The sequence below is a fragment of the Mytilus galloprovincialis genome, chromosome 2 (assembly GCF_965363235.1).
Source record: "Mytilus galloprovincialis chromosome 2, xbMytGall1.hap1.1, whole genome shotgun sequence".
Lineage (NCBI taxonomy): Eukaryota > Metazoa > Mollusca > Bivalvia > Mytilida > Mytilidae > Mytilus > Mytilus galloprovincialis.
Genome location: NC_134839.1, coordinates 35737259 through 35761593, shown reverse-complemented (window position 1 = coordinate 35761593; position 24335 = coordinate 35737259). Strand labels below are relative to the sequence as shown.

The 24335-nt window shown below is 31.0% G+C and overlaps 1 protein-coding gene across 9 annotated transcripts in view; it reads right to left on the bottom strand.

Moving 5' to 3' along the window:
• Nucleotides 1-1291: 1291 nt before the first annotated feature.
• LOC143063487 (uncharacterized) overlaps nucleotides 1292-24335 on the bottom strand; it is a 45892-nt gene continuing 22848 nt past the window's right edge. For 2 of the 9 annotated variants that reach the window (XM_076235677.1, XM_076235675.1), the window contains 8 exons: nucleotides 20665-20819; nucleotides 18536-18565; nucleotides 18015-18031; nucleotides 14774-14795; nucleotides 11192-11256; nucleotides 9501-9653; nucleotides 6919-6974; nucleotides 1292-5856 (listed from right to left, as the gene is read on the bottom strand). In XM_076235677.1, the coding sequence (XP_076091792.1) occupies nucleotides 2676-5856; nucleotides 6919-6974; nucleotides 9501-9653; nucleotides 11192-11256; nucleotides 14774-14795; nucleotides 18015-18031; nucleotides 18536-18557 (3516 nt within the window). In that variant the 5' untranslated portion in view covers nucleotides 18558-18565; nucleotides 20665-20819 and the 3' untranslated portion in view covers nucleotides 1292-2675. The other 7 variants (XM_076235678.1, XM_076235676.1, XM_076235673.1 and 4 more) reach the window with 5 other exon arrangements.

Genomic DNA, 24335 nt, shown 5'->3' with positions numbered 1-24335 from the left:
ATACACCACGCGACATATAAGAAAATTAAAGCGATGAGAGCTTGCTTTTCAATTAAAATGTTATATAGGTTAAGGCTTATATTAAATTGTTCTTATTTTTTTAGTATAATGTAGTAGAATACATCATTTGACTTTGCTTGAAACTTTGTACATACCTTCAGTTTCGGTTTGTGTATGTGTGTGTGTGTGTGTTATCCGTTAAATTAATGCGGTGTGTGTGGTATCATTTGTGAAAATCGGCTATTCTCCTGTCAAACGACCATTTATCGTAATTATTTAATTGATTAAATCAAAATTAAAGATGATGAATTAAAAAATGCATTCTTTTTCCACTAAAAACTGCCATAACATTGACTTTTCAGAAATTTTGTTATAAAAACATATGAGGTGTGTGTGTTATCTGGTGAAATTTTGGAACTGTGTCGAAGTGTTAGCATTAACTGCACGCTTTCCAGCAAGGATAATTGGCTATTTCAAAACTAGATAGTATCCGACATTCGGTGCACTACCTTATTTATTAAATTTTATTGATATAAACAAGAAAATGCAACTACTACCATTTCAAGCGGCGAGTTCGACTGTAACTTCCGGTGTGTGTATATCCATCACGTGATTTTGATTGTACCCCTTGCATATGAAAGTTCACTATATATTTTGACATTTACCCGACCAGACTAACATAACAGGCATTTAATTAATTATTCATCTTAAATATCAATGAAATATTCAAAATTCAAATGTTACCCCAAAATAATCAATAAACCTCTTTTAATTTTTAGTTGATGAATAAGATATATTCCGAAATTATGTAAATATATATAACTTGTTACAGAGAAAGTGTCTCATCTGAGTGACCTAATAATATACTTTAACAATTGTTGTTGCTGTAGATAATAAAAGTTCATCTAAATCTCACTTCTTCTGCCGATTTTTTCTTGTTTCTTTGTTTATAAATATTTGTGTTTTTTCTTGTGATAAAGATTATAACACAATATTGACTGCTGAACCCCTGTTTTTGATTATGTCTGTTTGTTTAATGGAATTTGATGCAACTGTCATACAAGGGAAAAGTTGAGAAAATGCCTGTACCGAGTCAAGAATAAGACAGTTGTTATCCATTCGTTTGACACGTTTGAGCTTTTATTTTGCCATTTTATTAGAGACTTCCCATTTTTGATTTTCTTCAGAGTTCAGTATTTTTGTGATTTTACTTTTTGTAGCAGAAGAGGCATTAGCAATTAATCATTATAACTAAACCGATGACTTCAAACAGCATAAAAAAGATCAAACATCATATGTTTATGTTTATTTTACTCCTTTATACTCCATACTAGGAGAACAGTCTGCACATTCCTTAAAGGTCAACAAACAAATTATAATTATTAACAAATTAAAATACATTATTCATACCACAATCACACAAATCATTAATAGCTGAACCTTGTTGTTTTATCACTTTAACTTAAGCAGATTTTCTATAGGATTCAAATGAAGAGTCTTTATTAGCCCATATAGTTAAGTCTATGAATCATGTCATGAGAAGTGCTTACTAAGACTTGATTATCTTTGAACAATCTGCAAAGGTTCGAATGCATAAAAAATAACTTATTGCCAACAAAATTTACTGGAATGGTTACCAGTATTCTGTCATCAGAACAGTGAACTGATTTATAAACAGACCAAATAAAAACTATGATTCTCATCATATGAAATTCATTAATATGTCATGTCTAAAGGGAAAAAATGAAATATATTGATAAATATGCATGATATGTATCAGAGTTTACTCTTAATAATCATGGGAATTAATACTTTTTGAAAACATTTTCCTGTGAAAGTTATTTTTTTGTTTTAAAATTTTTAAAGATTCACTATGCATTAAAACTTGAATTTTAGACTATTTGAACATTCTTTCAACCGCATCAATAAAGACAACATTTGCATAGAAGAATTTGTACAAATACAACAATCAACATTTTAAATAATTTACCAACAAAAATATTACAAAACAAGTCAAGTGTTTTTTTAAACAACATCCACCAATCTATTTTCCCATTTCTTAAATATTAACGATACATGCTCCTTAAATCAAAAACAAAAATTTAAATAATAGTAGACTTTCTTGGACATTTAAAAATGAATGCATTCAAAGGAAAGAAATAACATTTCTACAAATTTGTAGACAAATATTTCACACATTTTAAATTAAAATTTCAAAGCACAATACTTAAAATTCATATCAAATGATTTTGGCTTTTTTCACACAATTATTTAAAATTCATTAAAATTTTACAATCTAAATACAAAAACCAAATCATTTCTTAAAATTATAGCACTTACAATGATGGGACACAAAATTAAACGAAATCCCTAGAAGCTCCAACTTAACATGCTTAATGCAAAACCAATTAAAAGATAAATGGTAATATAGAAGTAATGAAGCAAAATTCAAATTAACAAAGTAAAAGACCAATTATTTTTCTATGTCTAACATGGAACAAACAAGCTATATTCTTTTCCAACTTTGCAACAGAACTCACAGAAATGAAATATATTCTTAAAATGTACATTTGCAACACCATGATTTTTTTTTTAGTTTTCAATTTGAAAACTTTGTAGTCAGATATCACCATTATTCACAATTTAGTCACAAGTCTATCACATATCATAATGTTTTATAATGTGGGCCTAATTAAACGAGGTATAAGTATTTGATTGCCTACGACAATAGGTCCATGTCCTCCAAAGGCTGATGACATGCCAGACATGGATGGCTGCATTAAATGATGTAAACCACCCAACTGTGAATGAGCTAATTGTGAATGAGCTAGCTGTGACTGAGCCAACTGTGAATGAAATAACGGATGATGTCCAGGTAAAAATGATGAGGCTCCAAGAGGTATTCCTCCTGTCAAGAATGGGGACTGAACAGCACCCGTAAGATGAGCAGGTGTGGCTCCTGCTCCAGGAGTTAATTGTAACATTGATGGCTGTGCTGAATGATGAGCTCCAGGCATGGCAAACATAGGTGCACCTGCTTGAATAGGTACACCTGCAAAGTTATTGGCAGATACAGATGGTATAATAAATTGTCTTCCATCACTCCCTACTACTATTTGATGAGTAAGAGGACTACTTGTCTGATTAGGTTGAGCCAATATATAAGTTGGCTGTCCCATGCTAAGAGATGGTGACATGATAGGCATCAATTGAACATCTTCATCTAATTCTTCACCCTGCAGACTTGCAGGTTTTTCTTCCTCCTCCTCTGAAGATGAAGAAGAATCACTTGGATTCTCTCCCTTTAACTGTCTCATTTGTCTTTTCAAGGATCTCATAGCATGCTTCTGAGCTAGTTTTTGTAATTTCTGAAATCTTTCAGCTTGATCAGCTGGAATATCCATAGACATTGCTTCAACTTCCTTTTTCTCTTCCTCCTCTGTTGGTGGAGGTGGACGCTGAGGTGATGGTGACCTCGGAGGTGGAAGTGGTGGTGGTGACCTTGATTTGGCCACATCCTGTGAATATGGTGGATGACCATGATAGTGTCCACCGTAATTTGGTGGTGGCATGTTTGGATAATGCGGCATTGGCATTCTCATTCGAGGATCGTATGGCATACCAGGATACATGCCGTGATGATGGTTTGGTCCCATCATACCTGGAGGTGGGGGAGGTGCCATAAAGTTCTGCATGACTGGTGGTGGAATATTCTGAACTGTTTGATCTCCTGGCGGAGGAGGAGGGGGTGCTGATATAAGACTGACATTGTCAGCTTTCTCTACTTTGATATCTTTTGTAGGTATTACAGGTAATGGAATACTCATGGGATCAGGATTTTCTTGTTTCTCCTCAGTTTTAATTTCACTACTTTCTGTTGTTGATTTGTCATCAGCGCCAAGATCTGGCAAGGGAATACTAAGGGGATCTATATTTTTCATCTCCTCGCGTTTTTGTTTCAATGTTTTCTTTCTTCTTTGTTTTCTATTCATAACTTTGGAACTTCCTTGACTAGCATGACTAGAATGAGAGGAATGTGAGAAAGAACGTTTACTATGTTTACTATGTCTTGAAGGAGACCTTGAATATGACCTTGATCTACTTCTTGACGTAGAATATCTTGATGACCTACTTCTACTACGTGAATAAGAACTGTACCGGGATCTTGATCTTGAATAATAACTTCTTGAAGAGCGAGATCTTGAACGACTATAACCTGAAGAGTAACTACTGTATGAGCTCGACCGGTATCTTCTGGACCTAGAACGTGACCTACTATATGAACTAGATCTTGAACGAGAGTCATATGATGAAGTGCTATATGAACGACTACGTGAGCGACTTGAACTGTGAGAGTATGAACTACGACGTGATCTGCGAGATCTTGAACGTGATCGTGTCCAACTTCTTTCACTTGAGTCATATTTTTTACTTTTGGATTTTTTCTTAACTTCTGAACTAGTCTCTGTTTTGACCACAGTTTTTGCAGTGGGTGAAGTTTTTTCTGTTTTTTCTTTCTTCACAGTAGTATCTGTTTTCTTTTTCGTTAACTTTTTCTGTTTCGTTGTTGCATCCATTTTATTTTCACTATCACTGTCACTAGTATCCCATTTAGATTTTGGGTTTTCCTCCATTTTAGGTTCATAAATATGTTCCAGTTTGCTCCATGTGTCTTCCTGTTTCGCTGTTGCGGATTTCTCTGATTCTTTTGAAAGACTAGGGGTAAGTTTTTGTTTCTTTGAAGAGCTGGGAGTAGCTTCACTATGACTAGATTCACTGGTTTGTCTTTTTCTGGATGATAAAGATCCAGACTCCTGTGTTTCAACTTTAACAGAGTTTATAGCACTAGGAGTAACTTTCGTTTCATTTACTGTAGTTTTTGCAATTTGTTTAATTTCAGTTTCTGTAGATTTCATATTCAGTTTTTTCACTGGATTTTTGTCATCAGTGGTGTTTTCCTTCTTAATCTTGATATCTGTTCCATCCACTTCATCAATTAAATGATCTAATACATTTGATGACTTTTTCGCTTTGCTTTTCTTAGATGTTTTTTCACTACTTTTTTTATTTTCAATTTTATCTTCTGGTAGCTTAATCTTTTTCTTTGACTTTTTAGATTTTTTCTGCTTTTTCTGCTTTATTGCTTTTTTACCATCCGACTCATTTCCAGATTCTGCAATTGCATCAGCAGTCCTTTTTCTATAGGTACGCTTTTTTGACGAGCTGTCTTTATTTTCCTTATTTTCTTCCTTATCATCCTTATCATGTTTATGTTTATGTTTATGTTTCTTCTTTTTCTTTTTCTTTTCACTCGCCTCCGTTTTGTCAGCTTTTATTTCCTTATGATGTTTTTTATGTTTCCTTTTCTTTTTCTTTTTTGTTTTGCTTTTAGAATGAGAACTAGCAACATCATTTACAATTTTATCTTGGGAATCATTTACTTCTGTACTTTTAGATATTTCTACTGCTTCAGCATCAACGGAATTCACCAACTTATCATTCATTTCCTCTTTTTTATCTTCTTCCGTTAAAATTTTTAGTCGCTCTGACATAACACTTTGCTTAGAAAACAATGCAGTAAAGTCAAACATAAGAGGGTTACAGCTGAACGTTATAACTGGCTGAGTGGTGGTATGTTGTATCATTTCTGAAGGCCAATCTAATTCCATTGTTCCATCTTTGTTTTTCACTCTTGTAAATGCACTCAGAATTTTCTTTGGTTTTTCTATTTTTACATCTGACTCTGCTTCTTGTTTGTCATCCTCCTCCTGGGCCGTATTAAAAGCAGTATTTAATAATTTAGTTCCAATTTTCTTGAATGAAAATGAAACAACTCCACTTTTGTTCTCATCATCTCTGAAATATAAAAATAACATTTTACATTTTGAGGATAACAAGATTAGATACTGTAGTAAAATAAATCCTAATACAGAATATCATTTTGCCTTGAAGCACCCAAAAATATGTTTTCACTCATCAAAATGGGTAAAAAGAAGACAGAATTTTCCATTTATTTTCTAATTGGATTATATGTTTATTCCTTAATTCATGTTTGTTTCAATTTTATACTTTGCATACCCTCTAGGTATGCTTTCTTGTCATGGTTTACTTGACAACAAGTAGTAACATGTGTTCATGTGTAACGCAATGTGTATATACATTTTTTCAGGAGAAAATTTTATCGCAATTTAACACTTTTTTTGTCAAAGCTTCACTTTCAAAAGAATTAAAGTTTAAGCAATCGATTACGAAATTGTGGCTTTTTAGTTAACTACACTTGTTTATCGTTGAAGATAGTATGTTGAATTCTAAGTATCTTTTTGTTGGGTTTGTTTTTTTTCTTCATTTGAATCTAGTTGCTAGTTTTAATGATATTACTCCATGACTTTGTTCTTTCAATTACAGTTGTGGCATGATCAACAATTTGCAATGAATTCCTCTTAAAATGGATAGCGGTTGTCTGAACTTGCAGTGAGGCTAGTAAATTAAAGGCCTCAATGTGTATTTGAGATAAGTGCTGTTCCTTTGCTATGTTTTTTGCTGTACATTGACTGATTTTGTGTCCTGGATGGATATCACATATCCTTTCTTTTCTATTAATGACCTCTAGCCAAACACATGGATCTATCAGGCCTAAAATAAAATATTGTTTGTTTCCCCAATCCCGACCGACCCTGCAAAATTGGTGCTACTCATAAAATTTGATTGTCAAAACTAAGTCAAATATTATTTTATTCATTTTGGATTTTCAGGCTTGCCGGATCGTCCAATAATGTTCAAGCTTTTTGGAAAAATAAAATTATTTCCCTACCTACCTACCCACATATTGCTTGGCAGGCTCGGGATTGGGGAAACAAACAATATTTTAATTTAGGCCTCAAGGTAGTTATTAGTGTATGTGCTACCATATCTACTTACTTGTCATTATTAACTGTAACACCTTCTTTTGAATTTTGTTTTCCATCTTTGCTCTCCTGAAATCATATTTACAATTACAAATAAAATTTTCTACTTGAATCTTGTTTTGTTTCTTTAATACTTTATATTACAACTTAACATTTGGGAAAGCTGGGACAAACAACCCTAAAAATATACAAATTTTCCGGATAAAAAAGATTAGGGAGCTTATATTATTTAAGGGGTAAACTTGGAAGTCAAATGTTGTTAGTAGATAGTTTGATAATTCTATAAAATTACAAGTTTCCTCTAAATAAAAGTTATTTTAACATGTAACTTGTATGTTGCCCCATCTTAATGTTTTGTGGTGTTTATATGGCTGAAACCTAGTGTATTTTGGGTTAAATGTTGCTCAATTTTGTGTTTTGTGGTGTTTATATTGCTCTATCTCAGTTTTTCGCAGAGTTTAGGTTACTCACATCTTTGTTTTTTGTGGGGTTTATGTTGCTCTATCTCAGTATTTGTCAGAGCTTAGGTTACTCACATCTTTGTTTTTTTGTGGGGTTTATGTTGCTCTATCTCAGTATTTGGCAGAGCTCAGGTTACTCACATCTTTGTTTTTTGTGGGGTTTATGTTGCTCAATCTCAGTATTTGGCAGAGCTTAGGTTACTCACATCTTTGTTTTTTGTGGGGTTTATGTTGCTATATCTCAGTATTTGGCAGAGCTTAGGTTACTCACATTTTACTTTTTTGTGGGGTTTATGTTACTCTATCTCAGTATTTGTCAGAGTTTAGGTTACTCACATCTTTGTTTTTTGTGGGGTTTATATTGCTCTATCTCAGTTTTCGCAGAGTTTAGGTTACTCACATCTTTGTTTTTTGTGGGGTTTATGTTGCTATATCTCAGTATTTGGCAGAGCTTAGGTTACTCACATCTTTGTTTTTTGTGGGGTTTATGTTGCTCTATCTCAGTATTTGGCAGAGCTTAGGTTACTCACATCTTTGTTTTTTGTGGGGTTTATGTTGCTCTATCTCAGTTTTCGCAGAGTTTAGGTTACTCACATCTTTGTTTTTTGTGGGGTTTATGTTGCTATATCTCAGTATTTGGCAGAGCTTAGGTTACTCACATCTTTGTTTTTTGTGGGGTTTATGTTACTCTATCTCAGTATTTGGCAGAGCTTAGGTTACTCACATCTTTGTTTTTTGTGGGGTTTATGTTGCTCAATCTCAGTATTTGGCAGAGCTTAGATTACTCACATCTTTGTTTTTTGTGGGGTTTATGTTGCTCTATCTCAGTATTTGTCAGAGCTCAGATTACTCACATTTTACTTTTTTGTGGGGTTTATGTTACTCTATCTCAGTATTTGTCAGAGCTTAGGTTACTCACATCTTTGTTTTTTGTGGGGTTTATGTTGCTCTATCTCAGTATTTGTCAGAGCTCAGGTTACTCACATTTTACTTTTTTGTGGGGTTTATGTTACTCTATCTCAGTATTTGTCAGAGCTTGGGTTACTCACATCTTTGTTTTTTTGTGGGGTTTATGTTGCTCAATCTCAGTATTTGGCAGAGCTTAGATTACTCACATCTTTGTTTTTGTGGGGTTTATGTTGCTCTATCTCAGTATTTGGCAGAGCTTAGGTTACTCACATCTTTGTTTTTTTTGTGGGGTTTATGTTGCTATATCTCAGTATTTGTCAGAGCTTAGGTTACTCACATCTTTGTTTTTTGTGGGGTTTATGTTGCTCAATCTCAGTATTTGGCAGAGCTTAGGTTACTCACATCTTTGTTTTTTGTGGGGTTTATGTTGCTCTATCTCAGTATTTGGTAGAGCTTAGCTTACTCACATCTTTGTTTTTTGTGGGGTTTATGTTGCTCAATCTCAGTATTTGGCAGAGCTTAGGTTACTCACATCTTTGTTTTTTGTGGGGTTTATGTTGCTATATCTCAGTATTTGGCAGAGCTTAGGTTACCCACATCTTTGTTTTTTGTGGGGTTTATGTTGCTCAATCTCAGTATTTGGCAGAGCTTAGGTTACTCACATCTTTGTTTTTTGTATGTTGCTCTATCTCAGTATTTGGCAGAGCTTAGGTTACTCAAATCTTTGTTTTTTGTGGGGTTTATGTTGCTCAATCTCAGTATTTGGCAGAGCTTAGGTTACTCACATCTTTGTTTTTTGTGGGGTTTATGTTGCTCTATCTCAGTATTTGGCAGAGCTTAGGTTACTCACATCTTTGTTTTTTGTGGGGTTTATGTTGCTCTATCTCAGTATTTGGCAGAACTTAGGTTACTCACATCTTTGTTTTTTGTGGGGTTTATGTTGCTCAATCTTGTTATTTTGCAGTGTCCAAGTTGCTCAATCTTCTTATTTTGTAGTGTTTCAGTTGCTCAATCTTGTCATCCAAATTGTGCTTTAAGATTGCTCCATTTAAGTCTAGTATTTTGAAGGGCTTTGAGAAGTCTTGTCTTATTTCTTTTGTAGACTCTTGACTTATAATGGTTTACTTTTAAACCTTGTGACTTGGATGAGAGAGTTGTTTCATTGGCACTCATATATCTATCAAAATGTCATGGGAAGAAAAGTATACTAGTAACATATATTTACATCTGGCTTCTGTGGTGGTAAAGGAATGTCAACTTCTGGTAGAGGAACATCTTCCAGTCCATGCTGGTTATTTATCTTCTCATGTCCATTTTTTTCATTCGCTTTTTTCGGTGGACCAACATCAAGTCTCTGTAATTTTCCTTTCTTTTTCGCCTGCAATTTGAAAAAAAATATAATTGTTTTTAGTCTATAAAACCTACACAATATAAATGTCCTGTATGTTTACCTCAGGCATATATTACCTTAGCTGTATTTGGCAAAACTTTTAGGAATTTTTGTCCTCAATGCTATTCAACTTCATACTTTATTTGGCCTTTTTAAGTTTTTTGGATTCGAGCGTCACTGATGAGTCTTTAGTAAACGAAAGGCGCGTCTTACGTACATACTAAATTTAGTCCTGGTATCTATGATGAGTTTATTATTAGTATACAATTGTGTCTTTAAACAGAGAAAAGCTTTCATTTGTTCTTGATATTCATGTTAAAAATGCATGATTGTTATAATAAAATACAATTGTTGTAATAATCCTGACAATGCTAACCACATCTTTTTATATGTATTAACAGTGAAAGCTGTTTTTTGTCATTTTTAACACAATATTAATTTCAGACAAATGTCAGAGCTCTAGATGTGTGTCATGATTCTGTCTGAAAATTTTCAGAGATTAACTATCAACAAGGATGATATCTGAAAATTCCTTCTATGCATGGATGATATCTGAAAATTCCTTCTATGCACGGATGATATCTAAAAATCCCTTCTATGCACGGATGATATCTGAAAATTCCTTCTATGCACGGATGATATCTGAAAGTTCCTTCTATGCATGGATGATATCTGAAAATTCCTTCTATGCATGGATGATATCTGAAAATTCCTTCTATAAACGGATGATATCTAAATATTCCTTCTATGCACGGATGATATCTAAAAATCCCTTCTATGCACGGATGATATCTGAATGTTCCTTCTATGCACGGATGATATCTAAAAATCCCTTCTATGCACGGATGATATCTGAAAATTCCTTCTATGCACGGATGATATCTGAAAATTCCTTCTATGCATGGATGATATCTGAAAATTCCTTCTATGCACGGATGATATCTAAAAATCCCTTCTATGCACGGATGATATCTGAAAGTTCCTTCTATGCATGGATGATATCTAAATATTCCTTCTATGCATGGATGATATCTGAAAATTCCTTCTATGCATGGATGATATCTGAAAATTCCTTCTATAAACGGATGATATCTAAATATTCCTTCTATGCACGGATGATATCTAAAAATCCCTTCTATGCACGGATGATATCTGAAAATTCCTTCTATGCATGGATGATATCTGAAAATTCCTTCTATGCATGGATGATATCTAAAAATCCCTTCTATGCACGGATGATATCTAAAAATCCCTTCTATGCACGGATGATATCTGAAAGTTCCTTCTATGCATGGATGATATCTAAATATTCCTTCTATGCATGGATGATATAGATCTGAAAATTCCTTCTATAAACGGATGATATCTAAATATTCCTTCTATGCACGGATGATATCTGAAAATCCCTTCTTTACAAGGATTCAAATTGAAATTTCGTGAGAGAACACAGTACTATTGCTGTATTTTTCTATTGTTAGTGTCTTGTAACATTTTTTTTTTAAAACATACAAATGAAAATAAATTACCTCAATTGTTTTCTCTCCTGCAACATTGTCTCCTTTAGGACCAGATTTTGACCCCAATGCTTTAGCTGAAAAACATTACAGCAAGAATTAGAGGTCTTGTAATGAGGACAATGTCAGATTAATGTTAATATACCAGTAAAACTGATGACTACACTACAAAGATACTGGATACACTTGACAAAGCTAGACAAACCAAATGCCAGAGATAGGAGGATATTGAATAACTAAACACCAGAAATTTATAAACCCATGTAATCAAGTAGAAATCGATCACTTCCAAACGAAATCGATGTGCAATCAAGATAGCATTTTACTGTCAGTTTTGTTGATAGCTTTAACATGTTTGGTTATCAGAGAGTCATGATCAACACACAGCATTGCTAAGAAAAAAAAATGAAAAAGACTTTTCTTACCTGTACATGCTAGTATGTAAATATTCAGAGAAATTATCATATAATTTCAATTAAGTGGGAATGAAATGTATTAATTTAGCAATAAGGATAGACATGTCTACTTCTTTAATTTAATTAATATATAATCATTTTCACTCTACTATATATTTCGATCATATAATCTTGTTTTCAGATGTCCAATAATTTATCTTCCATTATATAAATATGTCTGTATATATATATTTTGCAGCATTTGACTCATCTTTGATGAGGGATATATACAATAGTTATTACAGAACAATAAAATCAATTCCATGCAGTATATCATGACTTTCTGAGTAATGAAAATAAGCTAGAAGATTTTCTGGTGTTTAGTTTTATAAGTAGCTTCACACTGTTAAATTGTAGCAATTCTTAGTGCATGTATCAATAACATCCACCAACTAGAATAAAAAGATCGTGCAATATCCCAAATTGTGAAATACATCAATATTATATGATGCCATTTTCTGTTCTGTTGATATTTTGTTATTAAATAAGATTTTCTATTCTTGGTTTAAACTGATGTTTTTTTGTTTGATTTAAAAAAAAAATCTGATGAAATTACTTTATTTTTTTAGTCCAAAAAAGAACAGAAAACAACATTGAAGTGTAATCTCAATAAATTTAATTCACAGGTCATTCAACTAGTATCAAGTTCATAAAAGGTAATAGACAATGTAACAAAAAGCATACCAAGCTATGTCAAATATATTGTCCCACCCTCAAGAAAGAAAATTTCATATAATATGTATCATTTTAGTATCTAGACCATATTTTTCTATGGAAAGTAAAATTGACATAAACAAACTTTTGAAATTTTGTTGGAGGATTTCAACAGCTTTTACAGCTATTTCTTGTTCAGGAACATTAAATTTGTCCCAAATACTGTAAATAACTGCATTAAAAATTTTTTTTTTTTAAATTTGTTTCAGACACTTTCATGAAAATTGAATCCATTTTTTGGAGAATTGATTTGGACATGTTCACTACCTTCCTGAACAATTTACAGTTGAATGTACCTGTCTGCTAGAGGAGAACATCACTACATACACAAAGCAGAACTTTTTTACCTGTTGGAACAAAAACACCATATAATTACCAGGCATATGTGGATATAACAAAAAATATATATATATAATATATCAATAGATTTTACCTGTATGTATCATAAGGTCAAAGAACAGAAAATAAAAACCTTGATTCAAATTATATAACAAAAGGTTCCAACAAAAAATATGAATTTTATTCAGCTTTCAAATATTTATCTCTATAGAAAATTTCTTTGTTTCAATTCAATATTGTATACATGTACACTGCATACGGCATGATGTATCTTTAAATCTTCTAGTGTTTACAAATTCAGATTTAATGAATGAAAAACAAACTTTTACTTAGAAGTTTTAATATTTATACATTTGAGGACAGAAGCATGTATTAAAATGTCAACAAAAACAGAAACAGTAAAAAATCTTTTTACTGTCTGAAAAGTGCTAGTATAAAAAAGAATTGTTATGAAGGTCAAATGAAGGATTATAAATATTATATTGCTTTATAAAAAAAAAAGCTTTAAAAAATAATTATAATGAAACTCCATGCAAGACAAAGGAGTGAAAGCTAAAGAAAGTTCCACCTATAATTCATCACTTACTAATGGAGACATAGTGTGTCCTATAATTATAGAGTATAAACCATTTCAACCATATTAAGAACATCTACAAAATCATTAATTGTTCTTCCTCAAGCATGCACATAAAATTGTTTTTATATTCTCCATTCCATGCTCTAGTAGTCAACTTGCTAAAGCTTATTAGTGAGATTGGAAGCCGTCTAATATCCTTTACTAGGTGATGAGCTACTTCCTGTTATAAACATTTATATTTCTACACAGCCATCCATCGTTTTACATTATCTCCGTGCCGAAACAAAAAGACCTTCAGGATCCTGGCTTGTTATAAATTGGCTTATATTGCCATCAGGAATGTTTTCCATGGTCAAATTTCGTACACATATGAAATGCCACTATTACATTTTTCAATCATTTGCCCAAATTTCAATTGGAACATTGTTTTTTCCCCTTCTATTTAAACTGTATTGACTAATGAACCATATACATATATTTTGTTGAAGGAACTGTATAACCAATGAAGGTCAACAAGTATTAGTTTCTTACAATAAGGCTAGTGCATAACTGAAATATAAAAGTATCGGAAGAAGCTCAAGTCCAGTTATAACTGCTCGTGAAATATAAAAGTATCGGAAGTAGCTCAAGTCCAGTTATAACTGCTCGTGAAATATATAATCACACTTCTACAAATTTACCTGATTTCAAGTTTATATATAACCTTCTTTAACATTTAAAAGACTTCTAATTCAATTTTATTTTGATGTATAGTACATGATGTATCTTCATGCAGAATTTAGCGCTTAGAATTACCATAACAGATCATGCATACATTCACATGATGATAACAACAACAAAATCATTATCAAATCGTTAAACAAATAGGAATTTTGTTCTTACAACAGAGAAAAAGCTATAAAAATATTGATCACATCTCAATGAAATATGTTTACCCTTGCTATTCAATAGAGGACTGCATGTCAGAATTCTTCAATGGTAAAGTTAGAATAAGTATTTTTAAACCCTAACAAAACATAATCAAATGAAACAAAATTGATCTTATTCATTCAGATGTGGTACATAGAATAGGTAATATAATCCTTCCAATATTTTTTCCAACAAAGTTAATGAAACTTCAAATGCAATTATTGTTAATAACAGACATATGATTTTCCTTCAAGTCAAGACAGAAAACTAAAACTAATACAAGAATCTAGCACAAAGTATGAATGAATACACAATAAAATTGACTTTGACCCAAGCCAGGTTAAAACTCCTCTCTTTAACATTTCACTATTTCAAAGTTCATTCAACAACAGAACATGCAGCCTACACCAAACTAAAATACAATTTAAAGGTTAGGATTAGTTATTAAGTGAGAAATAGTAAACCTGTGTGATGTGTTGTTACCCTAGGAACCAAATGCTTCTATGGTATACAATGGTGTCAGAAAAATCTCTGATTATATGGTCAATTAAAAAATGTTATAGATTTTTGGAGTATGATGCAATAACCACATGTACTTACTCTTAAAAAAGTGACTAAGATACTTGATACAAAAAATGTAAACATACATTAGTGAAACCTATTTCTATACTGGTGTTTTGTAATTCAAGATAGAGTTATCTTTCTTTGCCCATAAACAATAGATTTGTCCATATAAATTCAGAATTTGTCTCTTTTCATTTTGTCTTGCAATTCAAACAAGAATTGGTACTATAAAGAATTTTTAATAAATTGAAAAACAATTCAATGAAATTCTTAGCATATAACAAAAAGGTTATGTTCTGCAGAAAAGATAGAAAAAAGGTTGTGAAGGTAAAAACTAGAATCGTGAAGAATTGCTTCATAATTAAAAATACTTATATAGATTGTTATCGCCTAATTATAAGGAATGAATGTTAATAAAATAGCACAATATAAATAAGATACAATAACAAAAACTAGCTAAACAATTTTCATGTTTTATACTCACATTTGTTTTATTTTTGTTTCAAAGACCTAATCAAATCTAACAAACGTTTTGACAAAGAAAAAATTGTTTGAACACCCATTCACACATAAGTGTAGAAAAGTGTAGTAAAAATTCATGGGTTTGATGCAATATATGTAAAGGGAATTCTAAATTAAATACAAGCACAGAAGCATCAACAGTGGTACATAGATACCTCCCCGTTTTTTATCCTCATGCTGAAAAATCAAATAAAAGCAACACAAAAAAGATCTGTTATAACCAACCATTCTTATCATATTATTTAGCTGAGTAACACCATTTAAAGTCAGAAAAATAAGATATCTCTCTCCTTAAGCAGATTAATCTCTCTAAAGCCAATCTTTTAAAAATAACTACTTATATGATTGAGCTCAGCTGCACTAGTTGTGACTTAAAAATGTTGGCGTAAATGGAATGAAAGATAAATGCATCATTTAACATAACATTCTAATAATAAAATTTGTATAGGTTATTTTAAATATTTGCATGCAGGGACGATAGTATTAGTTACAGACTAACTAATTAGCTATAACGCTTACATAAAATATACAACACTAATTTATGCTATCGAGAACTTTATGAAAAAATAATATATGGTAAAAAGTGCTAGGTATGAGTTGCTTTGTAATCTTTTTTCTCCTGTTCATGTTCAAATAAAGGTTAACAAAGTCAGAATCTTTCTGTGAGTAAGTAATTGTGATATTAAAATATTATTAAAACATGGAAGAACTTTAAAAACTTCTCCTTTGATAAGCACCAATCTTACAATATGAAAATATAACTTAAACATTGTGCATCAATCAACTCTTTCAATAACTTTACAGAACTTTGTAAACAGGTTGTAACAAGCATTATGTGTATAAAACTATATTCAAAGCAAGAGTGCCCAAGCTCAACTTACTTCTTTATAAGTCTGTAGTCTATAAGATGGCTAAGATAGATTACTCATTTTTGTAGTAAAAATTTATATCTAGACTTTTTCATATTTTACCCAAACAACGAAGTCCTAAATCCTTTTCTTTCCAAGTTACTAAATTTCATTTGAAATTAATCAAACTGCATTAATGTAAGTTGCTCTTGAGATAGTGCAAAGGATTTACAACACAAATTAAAGGGTAGCTAATCAGTTATTACATAAATATGTAAAGAATACATAATGGGGTAGATTAGTCAAAGAAAACAGCAAGGTTAACACAACGTCCAAAACCGGCGCACGCCACTAATACAACTAGCGGCAGAGCAGACAGATATAGGTGTTAGAAGAGAAACACAAACGTACAAAGGTCAAAGGTCGTGACCCTCTAACCTGCTGTTGAATCATGGAGGAATCAGGCCTGAGAGTAGACAGCAAACATATGTTACAAAGGTCAAAGGTCGTGACCCTTTAACTTGTGCATTATATATTTTGAATATGACAAAAACTATAATGAAGGGAAAAAGCACTTGGAACTCTTGTTCCAGATAAAAATGATAAATAATTAAATAAGTGCATCTTGTTTTCCCTCTAGATGGAAAGTCATGCATTACCTTTTATTTCATTAACTTCAATATTCAAATGAATATGGAAAGCAGAAATGCTCAAAAGGGTAGATAATTATAAAGTACTCATAAAATAGCAAAAATAACCAACACAATAAAGTATTACATTTATGAACAAGTAGTGGCATTTACATAACTAAGTATACTGTTTCACAATATGACACACAAAAATGTATGCAGATACATGTATAATATATAGACTGAAACAAATCAAAACAAAGTCTGAATTTACAAACTCATAAATATTAATATAATTTGAAATTTTTTTTAATAATCATCAACAAGTTGAGTTCTTTTTAGTCATTTTGTTTTTCTGGGAGCAAGTCAAAATCACTAAACTTGAATGACACATGCTAGCTTTATCTGATCACCAAAACCCATGCAATTTATTACACGGAAAATCATATCAGTAAATCAATTTGGATCAAAATTTCATCGTAAAATTGACTGAATAAAAAGATTTTTGGTTCTTTTCTCTCTATAAATTTCTTGCATTTGTATGTTAATTCAAAGCCATTCTGATCGAAATCACCATATCCAGTAGGCTTTTTAGAACTATTTTAAAATGATTTTTAGTAAAAAAAAAAAATTATAACCACGCTGTATAGTAAAACAACGCTGAAAGAGCTGTCTCTACAAACCAAAGGCACGCAAGATGGATAATACTTAAATACTTTAAATTGTCCCTGACTGTAAAGACATCCAGCTATTCCTCTGACTTCTACACACAATTCAAATATTGCCAATTCTAATTAAGTCTTGTTATTCGCAGGTATAAATGTTAATGGTTTTTGAAAACATAAGTGGTTCATGGGTTTTTAAAAATAGCTTAAAAATCAATAAATTTCACTTTTTATTTCTTTGTTTAAGTACTTACTATTGAGATTCAAGGGACCAACCAAATCCATGAAAATTTGTAACCCACAAACAATAATACTTTCACAGTATAAAATAATTTTCATTTTTCAACAGAATCAACCCTCTTTACTTACTCGGAAATAAATTGATGCTAATTTGTCTTTAAAATAATGGCAAATTATTTTTTTTTTGGATAAATTTGTATAACGAAACCTCAAATAAACAAAAACATAAATGAAAAGTTTTAAAATGGCTGGAAATGTGTTTTAAGACTGAAGCCGTTTAGGGTTGATTGAATGTCTATACAGGTACAGAGCATAGTACAACTGTTTGATGTTTATAATACAAAGAAGGCAATAAAATGCAGAAATACATTACCTGATGGTGGCTTTGACCTTTAATACAAGGGCAGAAATCCTAATTAGTATTTATAGCATTAAATTGATTATTTATTTTATTTAAAGTTACATGTACAATTAAAAAATTATGCATTTAATCAAATACCTTTGAAAAAGAAAGACAGAATAAATTATGACAGAATAGAAATTCGTAAATTAATCAGGGGTGATAAAAATCATCTTGTAATTAAATAAAATAATTTTAAACATCTTTAATTTTTTTAAAAATCACACCCCTCATTGCAATTTCCCTCCATCTCTTGTGTCAAGTCAAGCTAAATAATTGATAGAAATCATCCCTGGTTAATACTGAATTGCAATTTAAATTTGTATTCCACAATAATATACATAAAAAAATCACCGAAACAGGAAACAATTCACACTTCAACGGTTTATATTTATCTAGCTAATTACTTTTAGTATTTTAATCAAAAAATGTTTTATAAATATTATTCCTGGTGTCAATGGAAGTATTGAATTTTACAGGGACTGATTATTTACCTTTTATCTTGGTAAATGGCATTTATCCGACTGAAAACAAATCAGATATTGTCATTAGTGATTCAATGCAAACTATCTGTGCTGCATTAACCTGTAAAATATCAAGGTCTCTCAGTATATATCAAAATATGAAAGTCACCATATTTGAGAATAAATGCAAAAGATATTTGTCTTTTTTTTCTACTTATATCTACTAAAAGACAAACTTAAGATTTTGAAATTTTAAATAAAAAAACTTATTTTTGAAAACATGATCTTGGTTTTCAATTTGAATGTTTTTGTTTATTCTAAATGTACAAATTTAAAGACAAATCCGACTTACAATATATAGAAAGGTCAAAGCAAAAAATTTTGATTCATCCAGTTAGCTAAAATGGTCATGACCCTTAAAATTATTCAATGATCTTTTGAGATCACCGGCAACCACACGTTGATTAAATTTTTTTATACAATGGGTTCGGAAAGGGATAAATTTCCATAGAATTAGAGAAAGTAGATTATCTCCCTTGTCATGAAGTAATAAAAGTAGTACTCAATTAGTGTTTTCTAATCCTCAATGATTAAAAATTCTTGTAATTAAACTCAATTATGAAGCTAATTTTTTTTTATTGGCTTCTTGCCATTGATTTCCACTGTAGCAAACCAGTATTTTATGAGTACTAATCTTCCAGACAAAGGAAATAAAAAACTGCCCTACTATATTTTTTTTTTTTAATTCTATTGTGTGATAACAATACTCAATAAGACAGGTTTTCCTTAAATTATATTTCCTTGTAACAAAAACAATTATTTATTTTTTTGATAAATCAGATTTGTACATGTATGATATAGATAAAAAAATTTGATCAAGATTGACATTTAAAAATTTAGAATTTTGGAAAAGGAAGTGCTTCTTTATCCTGTAACGAGCAGAAGCTTTTTTTTAAGTCATGTTGTAAAATAAATTATTTTTCTTATGAAAATCCACAATTACAAACATGCTTGAACATTATTGTCAGAAAATATTCAAACACATTTCAACCAAGAATCGAATAATGGCACAAATACATATTACCAATCTTTTAATTATTCAACATATTTATTTGTCATTTATTTAATATGCTTACAGCTGCTTTAACCAACATAAAGAAATAACAACAACTTTCTGTATTCCCAAAATCATTTGTTTTTATGAAACTTTACATTATATCTTAGTTATTTTAATACTATTTATATTACTGTATATTCTGTATAAGGAAGATTTACTCAACATAAGCATGCAACAACAGGTCAACAAATCTACCAAAACTAGGTTAAACACCATGAGAAATATAGACATGGTTGCTACATTGAAAGACTGTTCACCAAGTATTATACTGCTCCTTCGCTACGTAAAATTACCAAATTACAGCAGGACTTAAAACTGTGCTGTTTAAATTTTTACACATGTACATTAAAAGTAAACATTTTTCCACAAAGTATACATATAAAATTTAAAGGAAAATGCAAAAGCCAAAGTTTCCAACAAAATTATACGATTAAATGAAACATAAAAAACTAAAAGCCAAAGCCTGTATCATGGTCTAATCTGCTGATAAAACAAGTAGAGAATATTCATCTGCTCTGTAGATACAGTAAAAATAACTTGATGAACAGTCTTTTTACAGTGCATGATAGTGAATTAAGATGAAAAAAGCATTTGTGAATGGTAAACTGTCATATAAAACTAATAAAGAACTCAACTTGCAAATAACAATAACATGTAACTCAGTGATGTAAATGCCACTATAAACAATTGTTTGTTACAATTGGTGTAAGTCTCAATCCTATTATATAACTCAAAAAATGTCAACACAAACACATTTCAATTTTCTGTCATATGTTAGATTTCACTTAGTAATCCAACATTCTTTAAATGACATCTGCTTGTCACCTTAACAAACAAAAATGTCTAGACTTCCTGTTTAATTTCTTTGAGTTAGCCAAAATGTGCTTGTTTTGACATTGGACAGTTTAAATATGATTGTGAGGTCTTACGTTCGGGTCACCACCAGCGGTCAATATCTGCAATACAAACCTGACCAGACAAAGCTTTCATCTCCATATTCTGGTCTCTGGCTATTAATTTAAAAAAAGAAAAATGTCTTTACCTGATATTTTATCTTTTTCCTCAGTGCAGCCACCACCATCACCAGCTGAACTGGTTCCCACACTGGTACCTCCACCAGTCATTGTATTTGGTCTGGTTACCATTGACTTCATTTTAATTGTTTACATCAAGTTGCTTGAACTCAAGCTGAGAATCCTGAAAAGAATGAAGCAATCATTTCCTTACAAATTTTACTTATCATATTCTTCCAAAAGAATAGTCTATAAATAGAACATATAACATATATATAATGAGTTGCTGTCATGTGTGTCAATGACTTGTGTTATATCTTTGTATGCACAAGTTTCATGTTAATATTTGAGAATTTCCCAAATTAAAAACCCGTATCAATCAGGGGTAACACTTATATACAAGTAATTTTCATATACTTGAACATATTGAAATGCAAGTAATATTTATTTGCAAAGGCCAATTTGTAAGGATTTATTTTTAATTTCAATGTTTGATTATCTCCCTTTTCACTTTAAAAGAAAAAGTAATTTGGTTGTAAAAATCCCTCAAATTCTCAGGTTAGGGGATGTAAAAAAAAAAAGAGCCTTAAAGACAGTTATTTTTGTTGTTGCTAAACAAAGAAATCTACCGACTCAATCGTTAAGTAACTCCAGAGGCCTTAAAAATTGCTCCTTAGAAACTTATAAATGGACAGTATTTTGATAATAACACTAACAGATCTTGACAAATTAGGTTTTTATAGTCCATGAAATGATCATGATGATATTTTTATAAATACATGTATATAAAAAACAATTTAACACTCTATTATAATATCAATTATAAAGCCTCAAGTTGAAGAGAATTTCAAGATAAGAAGCAATTCATGACAAAGACTAACTTTTTAATTTACTTAAACATGTTAAACCAAGCAAACAATCTGGGTTATTTTACAAAGGAGGCAAGAAACATCTTGTGGAATCTGGATTAATAGATACACATACAATAAAGACACACCAATTTTTATTAAACCCAAATGAATGCAATCTTAAAATAAAACAAAATACACAGACACACATACTGATTTCAGATTTCCAGATTTTATTTGAACACTCAGACACAGATACATGTGTAACATGAGGTCATACATAATAGCATTATATAAACATGACGAAGTAATTATGTGGTATCAATGACATAGTATAAAGATATAACAATAACATACAACATGTTGGGTTTTTTTTAACATTTTCAGAACATATTGGCAATGTTTTTGATAAATACAGAAAGACGTTTATACAGTTGTACATTACATATTGAAAGAAGACCTTCCATTTTTTTATAATTAGGGTTCACTGTGTAATAGCTTGGCAGAAACTTTTCCCTTAATGCAACAATATTTTGATAAGTACACTTAAATAACAAATGAAATTCATCACCAATATTACTCTTACACAAAGTACATATTCTATCGTGCCTCGGGATATTTTGCCATCTGCCTGTTTCTATAGGCAGACGCAGATTTGAACACCTAAAGTGTGTGATCCAAAGCCTGCAATATTCAGGAAGTTTTAGCAGGTATGTTTCTAAAGTAAAATCTTTTTTAAATATTGAGTAAAATTGTCCTCGTGATGAATTTTCAATATTACTAAACCACTGTTGTACAAATTGATCACAAAGTATTTGTTTTAAGTACATTTTATCACAGTAGCCTGTTTGGTTGGCAAAAATATATCCAATGCCAGTATCGTTTAATATTGCTTCTATACAATTTACCCATTTAAAGGTGTATTTAGATTTAGGCCTTAAACCAAGCATCAGTCTATACAATAAACTGCATAGTTTTGATTCATTATTTACAATTTTACACCAATATATAATCATTCTAATTTTCACCTTTATTTCAAGAGGAAATCTACCCAATTCTCCATACACCATAAAATTAGGCGTAGTGTTTCTAACTTTCAGCGCCCTTTTGCAGAATTTCAAGTGAGTTTTTTCGATAATTTTCAGGTTTTCAAAGCCCCAAACTTCAGAACCATACAGTAAGATAGGTTCTATCATAGAATCAAAGAGTTTAAATTGTAGATCAATAGGTAAAGATTCATTCCGTATAATTTTGTAAATAAAAAACAGTGCCTTTTGGGCTTGATCTACAAGTTTCTTCTTGGTATCAAAAAATGTACCATTGTATTTGAAAATGACACCCAAATACGAATATGTATCAACAATTTCAAGTAAATCGTTCTGCAGTGAAAATTTCAGATTTTGTTTAGTTTTCCTCTTGCTAAATACCATAACTTTAGTTTTCTTAACATTCACCTTCAGTTTCCAATTTTCACAGTACAACTGGAAAATATCTAAGGAAGTTTGCAAGCCTTCTTTAGTTTCTGAAAAGATTACTGTATCATCAGCATACAGAATTACGAACAATTCAAAAAATATATGAAGTTCGTTTTCAAATTTTTCCTTTAAAAGTTCTAAAGGAATACCATCTAAATTTCTAAAATATTGTTCCAAATCGTTCAAGAAAATGGAAAATAAAAAAGGAGACAAGTTTTCCCCTTGCCTAACACCAATCAGACACGGAAAAAATTCTGATTGTTCACCATTATATTGAACACAAGATTTAATACCTTGATACATATTAAAGATAACTTTGAAACATTTCCCCTTGATTTCACTAAGATGTAGTTTTTGCCATAATCCAGTTCTTAAAACAGTGTCAAAAGCTTTTCTGAAGTCAATAAATGTACAAAAAATATTATCTGTTGTTGCATATCCTTTCCTAAAACCAGCTTGATTTTCTGATATAAGCGAAATTTCATTTGCAAAAAAATTTAGTCTAGTATTAATAATGGAAGTAAATAATTTTCCCAAACAGCTGATAAGTGTAATAGCTCTAAAATTATCAGGATCTGTAGGATTGCCTTTATTTTTGAACACAGGTTTAATAATGCCATTTGTCCAAGAGTCTGGAATAATTCCAGTATCTAATACAATATTAAATAATTTACAATACAATGACATAAAAACAGGTGGTGAATTTTTCAAAAATTCATTAAGTATTTTATCAGAACCAGGAGCCTTGTTATTTTTTAAATTTTTCATCGCTTCCAAGACTTCCAAGACTTCCAGTTCAGTAATACTTCCATTCAATATTTCATCATAAATGGGGTTACTAGATATCTGATTAATGTCAAGATCGGGTGCATGTATATCTTCTTCTTCACCCGCGTTTAAATCCTTAAAATAATCGTAAAATGTATTGCATGCACAAATGACCTACACAGAAGCTGAACAGATGGTGTAATTAGCTTGCACTCATCAATAATTCATACAGAAATGACCTTTACTAATTAACAGTTTAGGTCCAAGAATGGTAATTTATATAAATGTATAATGACTTTGTCTAAGAGGTGTCTTATCCATGTTGTTTTTATTTATAGGGATATTATTGCATTGATCTCATTTTCTTAAAATATGTATATCATTTTGTAGAATTTTTTTATTTTTTTGAAAATCTATTTGACCCCATGAATGATGATCATGATGAATTTACAGTACAAAAAAAAATGTGTTTTGATTGCAAATATTAAAGAGAACAAAAAGTGAATATCTACTCAGGGCATTGTTTATGGTGTTTTATTCTCATCAAGACAGCATTAATGCAAATGGCTGACTATCATGACTATACAATATGGGTTTAATTGTTTTGTT